The sequence below is a fragment of the Arvicola amphibius genome, chromosome 12 (assembly GCF_903992535.2).
Source record: "Arvicola amphibius chromosome 12, mArvAmp1.2, whole genome shotgun sequence".
Lineage (NCBI taxonomy): Eukaryota > Metazoa > Chordata > Mammalia > Rodentia > Cricetidae > Arvicola > Arvicola amphibius.
In genome coordinates this window covers 116,132,553-116,145,487 of record NC_052058.2, presented here as the reverse complement: position 1 = coordinate 116,145,487, position 12,935 = coordinate 116,132,553, and the positions used below count along the sequence as shown (strand labels likewise).

Genomic DNA, 12,935 nt, shown 5'->3' with positions numbered 1-12,935 from the left:
CCATTCATGGATAGATTACAAGCACTTGTAGGTTGGAACGGAAGCCAGTGATGTTGGCTGGGTACATATGTATATATTTCCACTGGCATGTTTTTGCCCTCAGCTTTATCCACCCCAACATTTAGTTTGCCATGGCCGTCTCAAGTGCTTTTCTGTATTCCAATGACCATAGAGGATTTAGAACTGCAATATCTCATCAGAATCAAGAATATAACACTCTCTTGATAGGAAGAGCCATAAGACACAGAGACAAAAAGCGTGAATTACTTTCTTTCTCAATTTTATATTTTAAAGGTTTTAATTTTTTTCTTAAATTCTCTGTATGAGTATGTATCTGTACATGAGTATGTGCAAGTAAATGTGGGTTCCCATGTAAGAAAGAAGCAGGTATTGGGGTCCCTGGAGCTAGAGGTATGAGATGTTGTGAACAACCTCACGCAGGTGAAGGGAACTGAACCTCAGTCCTATGAAACAATAGTAAGTCTTCACCACCAAGCTGTCTCTCCAGTCCAGGGACTGAAGCCATGAGAAGAGATTATGCAGATTCCTGCATTCCCTATTTCTCTTTAATCTCATATTTTTAGTAACAGATATCACTAACTCACAATATGCATGTACAGATAGGGAAGCATTTTGACTTTGACTTATTTTTTCTTTGATATATAATAAGTACACAGAATTTCATTTTTCATATATGTTACAAGGTCACTGTGTTTTATTTTAGGACATGTATTGAATTATTTCTGATAAGGAATAAGAGGGCAACATTACTAACACCAACTGAAATAAATACACTTAGTTTTTTTGCTATTAATATAAGCCAACATTACAACTAGAAAGAATACGCTCAAAGAATTATAAACAGCAAGTCATGTAAATATAGTGGTGTATTGGTAATGAACTTCTTTCAGGCATTGTGTTCCTCACTCAGTGATGGTTTATGACAGAAACCTGTTGTCACCTCTTTTGCTTGAAGCATCAACTATTTTGTTCAAGATCACACAGCTAAGGCAAGATTAGAAATGCATTTTTCTTTTTATTGAGATTAGATTCTTCTCCCCTACAATACATAATGACAACAGTTTCTCCCCTCCCTCTTCTCCGCTCTCCCCATCACCACCTCTTCTCTCTTCCAGATCCATCCCCCTCTTTTTCTTTGACCCTTCAGAAGAGATCAGGGTTCCAAGAGACAAACAACCAACCCAAACAAATTAAACAAGATACAATAAGAAAAGGCAAAATCCTCATATTAAGGCTGGACAAGGCAACTCAAAAAGAAGAAGACAGTTCCAAGTGCAGGCAAAAAAAGTCAGCTTGGTGTTTTTGTAGAAAATACATCTTTCCAAATATGAAGATACTGTTACTTTCCCTGAAGAGTCCTGTTATGACATTTGAAGAATGTCATAACAGGGACGCTGTGGTAAAGATCAAGTGTTGTTATTTTTAATTTTGCAGACTGGGAAGCTCATGAAAACCATGTCCATGCACAGCCCTCATGGGCTGACTACCGTTTTCAGGTTCTCCTTTATTCATGTTTGGGGAATACATTTCCTGTCCTGGTGATTTGGTGATGGTCCCTTTACACTGAGTGTTTGATATTTATAATTATAAGGAGAGGAGAGAGAGAGAAATGAGAGAGAGATGAGAGGAGAGAGAGAGGTGAGAGAGAGAGAGAAGAGAGGAGAGAGAGAGAGAGAGGAGGAGAAAGAGAGCAGTTTCAAGCCTTATTATAGTCTCAATTGTTCTATGACCAAATAAAAAGTGAAACCCTAATTGGACAGTCAGACATCGACACGGGAAGTTGTGGAGATAGAGTTCAGTCCCCGAGGATTAGAGGCATCTCTAATAAGAGGACAAACAAATATAACAAAGATTGCATAAGGCTTTACAAGCTGTTTCTAGCTATGAGACTTTAGTCCTCCTTTATTCAGATTTTACCATTCTCTGCACACATATCAATGGCTCTCAACTTTGTGCTTTTCATCTGAATTTTTTTAAATTGATTTTATTGAGCTCTACATTTTTCTCTGCTCACCTCCCTGCTTCTTCCCTTCCCCTTCAACCCTTCCCCAATATTCCCATGCTCCCAATTTACTCAGGAGATCTTGTCTTTTTCTATTTCACATGTAGATTAGATCTATGTATACTCTCTCTTAGGGTCTAGGTTCTCAGGGATTGGTGATTTCGGACACGGTTTTCTTTGCTTTATGTTGAAAAACCACCATGAATGAGTACATGTGATACTTGTCTCTCTGTGTCTGGATTACCTCACTCAAAATAATGCTTTTTAACTTCATCCATTTTCCAGTAAACTTTAAGATGTCATTTTTTCTGTTGTGTAGTACTCCATTGTGTAAATGTACCACATTTTTGTTATCCATTCTTCTGTTGAGAAGCATTTGGGTTGTTTCCAGGTTCTGGCTATGACAAACAAAGCTGCTATGAATATAGTTGAGCACATGTCCTTGTGGTATAACTGAGAATCCTTTGGATATATACCCAAAAGTGGTATTACTAGGCCTTGAGGAAGGTTGTTTCCTAATTTTTTGAGAAATCACACTGACATCCAAAGGGCCTGTACCAGCTTGCATTCCCACCAGCAATGCAGGAGTGTTCCCTTTACCTCACAACCTCTCCAGCATAAGTTGTCATCAGTGTTTTTGATCTTGGCTATTCTTACAGGTGTAAGATGGAATCTCAGAGTTGTTTTGATTTGCATTTCTCTGATGACTAAGGATATTGAACATTTCCTTAAGTGTCTTTCAGCCATTTTAGATTCCTGTGGTGAGAGTTCTCTGTTTAGGTTTGTACTCCATTTTTTAATTGGATTATGTGTTCTTTTAATGACCAATTTCTTGAGTTCTTTGTATATTTTGAGGATCATACGTCTGTCTGATGTGGGGTTAGTAAAGGTATTTTCCCATTCTGTAGGCTGCTGTTCTGTCTTGTTGACTGTGTCCTTTGCTTTACAGAAGCTTTTCAGTTTCAGGAGGTCCCGTTTATTAATTGTTTCTCTCAGTGTCTGTGCTGCTGGGGTTATATTTAGGTAGTCTCCTGTGCCAGTGCATTCAAGTGTACTTCCCACTTTCTCTTCTATAAGAGTGGCTGGCTTTATGTTGAGGTCTTTGATCAATTTGGACTTGAGTTTTGTGCATGGTGATAGATATGGGTCTATTTACATTCTTACACATGTTGATATTCAGTTATACCAGCACCACATGTTAAATATGCTTTCTTTTTTCCATTTGATATTTTTTGCTTCTTTGTCAAAAATCAGGTGTTCAAAGGAGTGTGGATCATTATTCAGGTCTTCTCTTTGGTTCCATTTGTCCTCCTGTTTGTTCTTATGCCAATACCAGGCTATCTTCAGTACTGTAGCTCTATAGTAGAGTTTGAAGTCAGGGGCTTTTTTTATTGTATAGGACTGTTTTGGCTATCCTGAATTTTATTCTTTTTCATATGAAGTTGAGTACTGTTCTTTTGAGGTCTGTGAAGAATTTTGCTGTGATTTTGATGGGCATTGCACTAAATCTGCAGATTGCTTTTGGTAAGATTGCCATTTTTACTATGTTAATTCTGCCTACCCAAGAGCATGGAAGATTTTTGTACTTTCTGGTGTCTTCTTCAATTTCTTTCTTCAAAGAGTTAAAGTTCTTGTCTTCAAAGATTTAAAGTTCTGTTAGTTGAATTTTAAATTCAACTAGCAGGCTATATCCCTTTTCTTTCATTCTTTTTCCGGGAAGAACAAATACATGGAGTTAGTGTTTTCTTAAATGTACTGCTTTTCCTCTCTGTTACAGGCCCAACAGCTCACCGAACTGGAACAGAAGTTAGCTGTCGCCAAAAATGAACTTGAGAAAGCAGCTCTCGACAGGGTAAGTTGCCATCCAGGAGCCATCACGACTTGGCTTTCAGGCACACAGTGTGTGCTTGCTGCTGCTTGCGGCCATCCAGTGCAATTCTAGACACTGCACAAAAGCTGATCATCAAACTCCTGAGTGTGTGATAACTTCCTTGCACTAATTTTTTTTTTTCTGCTACAGTCAGTTGAGGGAACTCTGCGGGTTTGTGACTCCATTTTTCATTTACTTTACTGGCACATTTATTGCATAACACCGTGTATAAACGTACTTAATGTGGAAGTCATACTGTTCTGTGATGACTCTAGAAGTAATGTGGAAGTAACCATGAGCTGTTAAAAATGTGTCTTAAATGCCTGTGCAGCCGGGCGGTGGTGGCGCAAGCCTTTAATCCCAGCACTTGGGAGGCAGAAGCAGGTGGATCTCTGAGTTCGAGGCCAGCCTGGTCTACAAGAGCTAGTTCCAGGACAGGCTCTAGAAACCACAGGGAAACCCTGTCTCGAAAAACCAAGAAAAAAAAGAAAGCCTGTTGCCTTAGGCACTGTTCCTCCTGTTCCAGAGCTTGAAAATTTGCACAAGGATATTACATGTTTCAATAACTGAAAATATAGGACTTCATATATATTGTATAGCCATACTTTGGAATACCATTCCAAATATAAAAATTACAAATAAAATACATTTTGTCTATAAGTAGTAATTGTTTAAACACATGAAATATATTAAGTATTTATGGAGGTAGAATAAGTGAAAGAACAAATATTAAAATTATGGATTTAATTGTTTTCTGAGAAATTTAGTGTAGATGGCTGTGAAGTACACTTGCATGTATGTGTTTTACCGTCCACTCATTGAATGGATGCAAAGCAATAGTCTGTGCTAATACTGAATACATAAATATCACATGTATGTTAAGCATGCAATATATATGTAGACATTGGGTACACACTGCCTCCATATTTATTTGTATTACAAATATTTGTCTGTTTGTAATTTATGCATCATACAGCTGAGTTAAGTAGTTATTCAATTCAGACTGCTGCTAACCTTGTACATAATATTATTTTCTACATAGCCTTGTAATTCTCAAAGTCATCATGGCTAAACTTAAAGTGTTCTGCCTTCTGCCAAGAACTCTCTATACTGGCGATCACAATTTAGTAATAATTTTATAGATAATATTGAACAGGGACACCATAGCATTTGTGAACTTTTTTTTCACTAATTCATTATATGAACTCAGAGAATCTGTAAAGAAAAGAGGCCACCCCTTAATTACTAGAATTGAGCTATGGTCATTTCACTGTGGAACAGATAGGAGAGAGACCATGTGGGATTGGTTCCCTTTGAAGATCTTCAGGTTTTACACTTTAGAAAATCCGATACTGTATGGATACTTTGATACTGTGACATACACTTTGCACTGTATGGTAAGTTTAAGACCAGGCTAAAATTTTACTGCTTAGGAATGTGACTCTGTCTCTCTTAAGCATATATCTTTGTTCTGTTATGATCCAAACATTTTCACAGCTGACAGAGTATATAGACTATGTCACAATGGAGAAATTAAAAAGACCGTATCCTGAATGTTAATGATGTTCCTTTATAAAATTTGGAGCTCTGAGTCAAATTAAATATTCAGAAGTAGATATCTCACTAACCTTAGTCTTTTGGAATTACCATTTATTAATTATCCAAGTTATTAACATTTACTAGTTCAGGGCAGCCTGGCTTCTATTCTTTGGGATAGAACAGGCATAATTTATTTTATCAAAAATTAGTTTTATAAAAAATTTAATTTCAAGGTTTTTCCAGTGATGTTCACCTCATCTCTTCCAACTCCTGGTCTGTCACATTTTACAAAGGACACTGGACTTTTGTAGATTTAGTGGGATCAGAAAACCAAGAGGAACATACAATCTTAAATTTTCCTAGATCACATTTAAAAAAAATATTCTCTGTCTTTGCTGCCACTGTCTCTGAAAAACGTATTAAATCTTAAGAAGACATTGAGTCTTCAAGGTTCTGAGGCAATCTCGCAACTTCTAAGACTATCATTTCTGGTCATTGAATTATTCTTTCTAAAATATTCTTCCTGATCTGATGTGATATAATTATTTAATTGATAATGGTTATTGGATTTTAAGATAGCTATTGTGAGATGTTATTATGTCAGACATTACAGGAATAAATAATTGTATGTGACATTATCTTTGTTCCCATATCAAATTTAATGGATCAATCAGAAAATAATACTTTTTGACCCAAAAGACAATAGAATAATAGAAAATTAATCGTAAATTGCAAGTACTTGTGGATAACACCAAATTCTGGAGCCACAGCACACTGTATTGTTAGAAACAGCCTGTGGACAGAACTCGAGGCTACCATAGAGTTGTTTCTTCACCTTTAGTACCATGTGTTTGTTCCACTGTCCATTTCCTTCATGTGCACTACTGTACAGTGAGCCCATGCCCTGCCACAGCAGGGACGACTCTGGGAGCAGTCTCCAGGGACTCTTCTCTGGTGTTTACGTAATGAATTTTGTTGACCAGACATGTTCAAATCTCCCTTGTGCTACGCTTCATAGCCATACCACTGAAAACTGAGAGGTGATTGAGTTGTTGTATGTCTAACTAGACTGACAGGAATATTTCCTGCCACGCATAAAATACTCGGGAAGCTTACCCGTTAGTATTATCAGTGAGTAAGATAAAATTGCTTTTCTGTGATGGGCAGTTTGTCTTTAACCTTCATAATTCTGTCACCTCTTTTTTTGTACATCTTACTATAAGGACTTTTACATGATTAGAGATCGATTTTAGCAAACATCAAGCAAGATGCATATGAAATTTAAAAACTAGCTCTAAATTCAGGTAAAAAGGTTATCTCGATCCATAATGGAAAAAAGTACAGTTTAAATAAAATGCCCTTTACCTCTCTATTGTTTCTATATGAAACTTTTTTTTTGTAATTATATTTATGTACAGAAAACTCAGCAGTACATTTAACCCAGTTTAGTGGCGAGTTCTTTGGCCTTTGCCTTTTCCAGCTTGGCAATTCGAGCCACAGATTTAGGACCCAGGACGTTGCCTCCCCAGTGGCGGCGGATCTCATCATATCTGTTGTTGTGGTTGGTCCTAATAGCTTCCACCAGCTTGGCCAGAGCACCCTTGTCTTCCGAGTTAATTTGTGTGAAGGCAACAGTGGTGCACGTCTTCCTATGGACCAACCGCCCCAGCCTGGCCTTTCCCTTGATGATGCAGTAGGGGACCCCCATCTTCCGACACAGGGCGGGCAGGAAGACCACCAGCTCAATGGGGTCTATGTCGTGGGCAATCACCACCAGCTGAGCCTTCTTGTTCTCTACCAAAGTGGTGACTGTATTGACGCCCGCTCGAAGGACAGGTGGTCTCTTAGTTGGCACATCCCCTTTGCCAGCAGCTTTCTTCTCAGCACGGGCCAGCAGCCTTTGCTTCTTCTCCTGCTTGGTCTCTGGCCTGTACTTGTGGGCAAGTTTAAGCAACTGGGTAGCTGTTTGCCGGTCCAGGGCCTGGGTGAACTGGTTAATGGCAGGAGGAACTTTGAGCCGCTTATAGAGGATGGCCCTCTGCCGCTGCAGCCTGATGTAGCGGGGCCATTTGATGAAGCGTGTGAGATCTCTCTTGGGCTGGATGTCCTGCCCAATGCCAAAGTTCTTAGGCCTCTTCTCAAACAAAGGATTCACCACCTTCTTCGCCTCCTGCTTTTTCACGACGGCGGGGGCCGGGGCCACCTTCTTCCCCTTGGCCTTCTTTCCCTTGGGCATCTTGCCGGGCTGAAGGAGAGAGCCTATATGAAACTTTTTTATACCCTGTGCATGTTTTCCTTTCAGATATATTTTGTCTCATGTTCAAATAACCTTAACTATCACATAACTACACACCAGATTTGTCCTCTCTGTTGTTCCTAATGAAGGAAGTGTCAGTTTGTTATAACAGAACAACCAAAAGATCTCAAGATCTAGGAATCAACTGCGAACCTCAAAACTGTCGAAAAGGCGCCATGGAAATGCCCTGTGTGGAGCACTCTCTTTTCAAATGGATTCACACTGTTCCCCCTAGAACCTCCCTGGAGTGAGGGTTTACCTTAAATGTTGTCCTATTGTCCTCATGTAGAATATGCAATCACCTTAACTGTACCAATAATTTTATTAGCTATATGCAGTTTATGGGTATCTGTCCCATGCCTCCCACTTTAACTACACTCTACTGTGTTTTCTCCATGAACTCCTTACATGTCACATCCTTCTGCTCCAGTTTCTGCTTTGAAGATCTATTATAAACCTTACTAAGCACAATGAACAACATCCCTCCGGCAGCCTAATTGTTATGATCTCTTCAAATGTTCTCCATCAAACTAATCAGTCCATTGCTTTTTATTCATCACTATGCCCATTTCATTGTCAGAGAATTTGCCAAGATGTAGCATATGTAACCTCTTAACCAATGTCTGATAAAATCATTCTCACCCTCTGAGGCCTTCTGAGCCATGGTTCATGGTCCTCATTTCTGCTGGGATACTGATCCTCCATACCCCCATCAGAATCACCTACCAAATACTGCTTCTAGTTTCTTAGAATAATCTTACATTTCCAACTGTTCCATATCCTCCTGTAAGCCAAAGACTTACAGAGAAGATAATCAGGTCTACAGCAGCAAGATACCCATATCTTGTCATCAGTGTTAGTTATTTTTCTCAACAATGCAACCAAATATGTGGTGAAAAGCCGCTTAAAGATGGAAAGACTTATTCTAGTTCATGATTTGAAGGGTTGCATGGTTATCCAAACTGTTGACAATGTGAAATAACACCATGAATACCAATATATGGGACCACATTCATAGTTCATGACAATGCCTGAAGTATTCCTGGTTCATCCTTGGAGGGAATACATGGTAGTGGGAATGGCTCTTAGATGCAGCGGCAGTAGCTTGGGATGCTTTGTCAAATCTCATCAAATAAGGTAGCTGAAAGAGATGAAGCAAGTGGGAAGAGGAAAAAGGAGGGAAAAGGAGAGAAAGCAAGAGTGGAGAACAGGAGACAAATCAGAGATCGAAAATCAGGTCAGAAGTATGCTCATGCTATTTTCAATTAAGGCCTGTCACCCAGTGTTCCAATTCCTCATCCTAGGTTTCACTGCTTTAACTGTGCCACCCGCTGGGCAGAATGTGTTCAAGTAGAGAAGCTACTGTAGGCATCATATTGAAGCAGAACAAGAAATTTCATTTGAAAACCTGTCTCTATTTGTATGGGGTGAGTGTATTATAAGACCAATGTGGGAAATCGTAACAAGAACCATAGTTAAAAATTTTAATCTTTCCCTTGCTCTCAGGAATCCCAGATAAAAGCAATGAAAGAGACCGTACAACTCTGCTTGACATCAGTTTTCCGTGATCAGCCTCCTCCTTTCAGTCTCATCCCATCAAATCCATCACAGATGTTGCATCTGCCCAGAACAATTGCTTCCAAGATTCCAGATTCGAGGACAAAAAACAAGGTACTTCTTTCCCATGTGTTAACAGTGATGACTACTAACATATAGTCCTTAAACTTCATTGTGTATACTCAAAACACTGGACCCATATAGGACATCTAGTACACTGAAAGGTTATTAGGCAGCTCTCAGTAGACAGTAGCTGAGTCTGCAGTTCCCATGACCACACAGGGAAGGCTGTCAGCAAGCAAGGTTTTATCATCAAAGAGCTTGGTTCATAAGTGGAAACTTTTAATTGTTTTCATTTCAATAACAAAAATAGAAAAACAATGAGTTATTAGTATTTTTAAAACAAGTATTTGCATTACATTCTCATAAACAACACAGATAAGAGCCTTCTTTGGAGGCTTAAGCTACATCATCACAGAATACATGGATTAAAAGTAAGTATATTGCATTCAGTCCATCAGAATCAGTTTACAGTATGTAAAAAACTTGTAACATGAAGGAGCCCATCACATAGCTTGTTAGTTAGATCATTTTGTATTGGCTTCCTTTTTTTTTTTTTTTGGTTTTTCGAGACAGGGTTTCCCTGTAGTTTCTAGAGCCTGTCCTGGAGCTAGCTCTTGTAGACCAGGCTGGCCTCGAACTCAGAGATCCGCCTGCCTCTGCCTCCCGAGTGCTGGGATTAAAGGCGTGCGCCACCACCGCCCGGCTGACTTACTTTTAAAAAAAAAAAAAAAAAAAAACTATATCTTAAGGAATTTTAATGTGCCTCCATGTTTCAAAGCAACTGATTTGAATGCTGTCTTAACAAACTTCCCAGCAGTCGATTACCATCAGAGGGTATTTTATTTTGGTCTGTACAGAAACAGCTTGGTGGGGTCTATATGTAAATAAACTCAGACAACCTGAAAGAGCTTTTGGAGAAAGTTTTCTTTCAGGCTGTGCTCTTGAAGGAGCATGCTCCTTCGTCGATTGCGATTAGGATGTATGTTATGCACAACAGCCTGACTTAGACATGCAAGGCTGTACAGGTAACAGGAATACTGCATGACCACTGTGTTGTACTACAGATGAGCCCAATTCCTGTTTATTTCTTACTCTCCTTCTCCTAGAATTGCTACTTGTGATTGTGGGCATAAAATATTTAGTAGTTTATGTAACCTCGTGATATATTAACATATTGTCCTGTGAAAAATTCATGAAATCGTATTTCCAATGTTTCTTTTTATCACCTTTGCTCTTATTGTGTGTTGAAGAATACTTATAATTTTAAAGTAAATGTTTTCCATTCTTGTTCTACTCATGAAAATTCTAGGTTCAAAACATTGGATTATTTATATCCCAAACAATACAAGCACATGAAACTGTATTGTTCTATGTTCATCAGCAAGTTTCTTAAAATGGCCAAAACCACACGTTCCACACAACGCAATACTGATGAGTAAGCCATGGCCTCTTTCCTCTAGTGTTATGTCTGGAACAGACACAAATGTCATCTAAAACTGATGGCTTCCAGCCAAGTAGCCCTCCATTCTGGAAGCATGTGACTTTTGTCTCCAACTCAAACTATATTGCTTAAATGAATTATTAGAACTAAGTTCCTTATGACCTTGTATATTTTGAGGAAATTTCTAAGGGCTACTTTTACTGATTTTCTAGGACTAAATGTATTTCCTGTCATTGAAATCAATAAATATTTATTGCCTATCATGGTTTATCACAGAATAGAGCAAGGAGGATTTAGCCAAGCAGTATTCAGATTGCTTATTTTTCAAAAACCAATAATAAAAAATTCAATTGTTAAAGATGAGTTTCAATAAATCTAGGGTAATGTAATATGCAGTATTATGTTTTAGAGATTAGCATTAAAGGCTTGTCTAATGTTTATGTTTCATCTGCGTTCTTTGTCTTTTTAATAGTGGCAGAAATTGTGATTTATGTGTTCTCAGGGCATAATCTCTATCCAGGCCCCAGCAGATGATATCTTTCTTAGTCCTGAATCATATAACATGGCGAAGTGTATATAAGAAAATCAAGCCCATCAGTCTTGAATGACTCTATAAAAGTAACATGCTTTGTGTATGAAGGTAGAGATTAAACACAGGGCCGTGCACAGCCTAAGCTAATTTTTTCCCATCGATCAACAGTCTCAGTCCACACATTGTTTGTTTGTTGTTTATTTGTTTGAGGCAAGCCTCAATACCTGGCCCTGTCTGGCTGAAAATCTCCACATAGACCAGGTTGGCCAGTCTTTTCCTCTTGAGTACAAGAAATTACAGGCTTGGGCCACATGTAATTTTTTAAAATTATTATTATTAAAAATTTATGCCTCCTCCCTACCTCCCATTTCCCTTCCCCTCCCTCCACTCCCCTCCTCCTCCCTTTCCAGTCCAAGGAGCAGTCAGGGTTCCCTGCCCTGCGGGAAGTCCAAGGACCTCCCCTCTCCAGCCAGGTCCAGGAAGGTGTGCAACTAAACAGACTAGGCTCCCCCAAAGCCAGTACAAGCTGTAGGATCAAAACCCAGTGCCACTGTTCTTGGCTTCTCAGTCAGCCCTCATTGTCTGCCATGTTCAGAGAGTCTGGTTTAATCCCATGCTTTTTCAGTCCCAGTGGAGCTGGCCTTGGTGAGCTCCCATTAGACCAGCCCCACCGTCTCAGTGGGTGAGCACACTCCTTGTGGTTCTGACTTCCTTGCTCATGTTCTCCCTCCTTCAGCTCCTCATTTGAGCCTTGAGCGCTCAGTCCAGTGCTCCAATGTGGGTCTCTGTCTCTATTTCCATCCATCGCCAGATGAAGCTTCTATGGTAATATGCAAGATATTCATCAGTATAGGAAAGGACCATTTCAGGCTCCCTCTCCTCAGCTGCCCAAGGAACTAGCTGGGGACATCTCCATGGATACCTGGGAACCCCTCTAGAGTGAATTCTCTTGCTAACCCTAAAATGGCTCCCTTAATTAAGATATATACTTCCCTGCTCCCCTATCCACCCTTCCTCCATCCCAACCATCTCATTCCCCTAGGGTCCAGGATCCAGCAATACCACTCTTGGGAATATACCCAAGAGATGCCCTATCATACTATAAAAGCATTTGTTCAACTATGTTCATAACAGCATTATTTGTAATAGCCAGAACCTGGAAACAACCTGGATGCCCTTCAATGGAAGAATAGATAAAGAAAGTATGGAATATATACACATTAGAGTACTATTTAGCAGTAAAAAACAATGACATCTTGAACTTTGCATGCAAATGGATAGAAATAGAAAACACTATTCTGAGTGAAGTAACCCAGACCCAGAAAGATGAATTTGGTATGTACTCACTCATAAGTGGATTCTAGACATAAATAAAGGTCAGTGACCCTATAATTCCTGATCCTAGAGAAGCTAAATAAGAAGGTGAACCCAAAGAAAAACATATAGTTATCCTCTTGGATATTGGAAGTAGACTAGATTGCCAGGCAAAAATTGGGATTTGAGGGTGGGGGTGGGGCAGCGGTAAGGGGTGATGGGAAGATGTGGAGATGTGGAGAGAAGAGTGAGGAGGGGAGGATGGGGAGACCACATGTAATTTTTAACTCAACTGGTTAA

The 12,935-nt window shown here is 39.3% G+C and overlaps 2 protein-coding genes across 2 annotated transcripts in view; one reads left to right on the top strand and one right to left on the bottom strand.

The window, feature by feature from the left end:
• The window catches only part of Luzp2 (leucine zipper protein 2), a 206,222-nt gene that overhangs the window by 130,071 nt on the left and 63,216 nt on the right, over window positions 1-12,935 (top strand). Inside the window, exons 7-8 of the mRNA XM_038313970.1 lie at window positions 3,801-3,875; window positions 9,235-9,399. Of these exons, the coding sequence (XP_038169898.1) occupies window positions 3,801-3,875; window positions 9,235-9,399 (240 nt within the window). The remainder of the gene's footprint in view (window positions 1-3,800; window positions 3,876-9,234; window positions 9,400-12,935) is intronic.
• On the bottom strand, window positions 6,829-7,674 carry LOC119802826 (60S ribosomal protein L7a-like). The gene has a single exon (XM_038313971.1). It carries the CDS (start codon window positions 7,666-7,668, stop codon window positions 6,868-6,870), a length of 801 nt encoding a protein of 266 aa, XP_038169899.1. The 5' UTR covers window positions 7,669-7,674; the 3' UTR covers window positions 6,829-6,867.

What these genes read in the sequence shown, in the direction of transcription:
- LOC119802826 (XM_038313971.1), bottom strand. Translation starts at nt 7,668, where the DNA reads ATGCCCAAGGGAAAGAAGGCCAAGGGGAAGAAGGTGGCCCCGGCCCCC.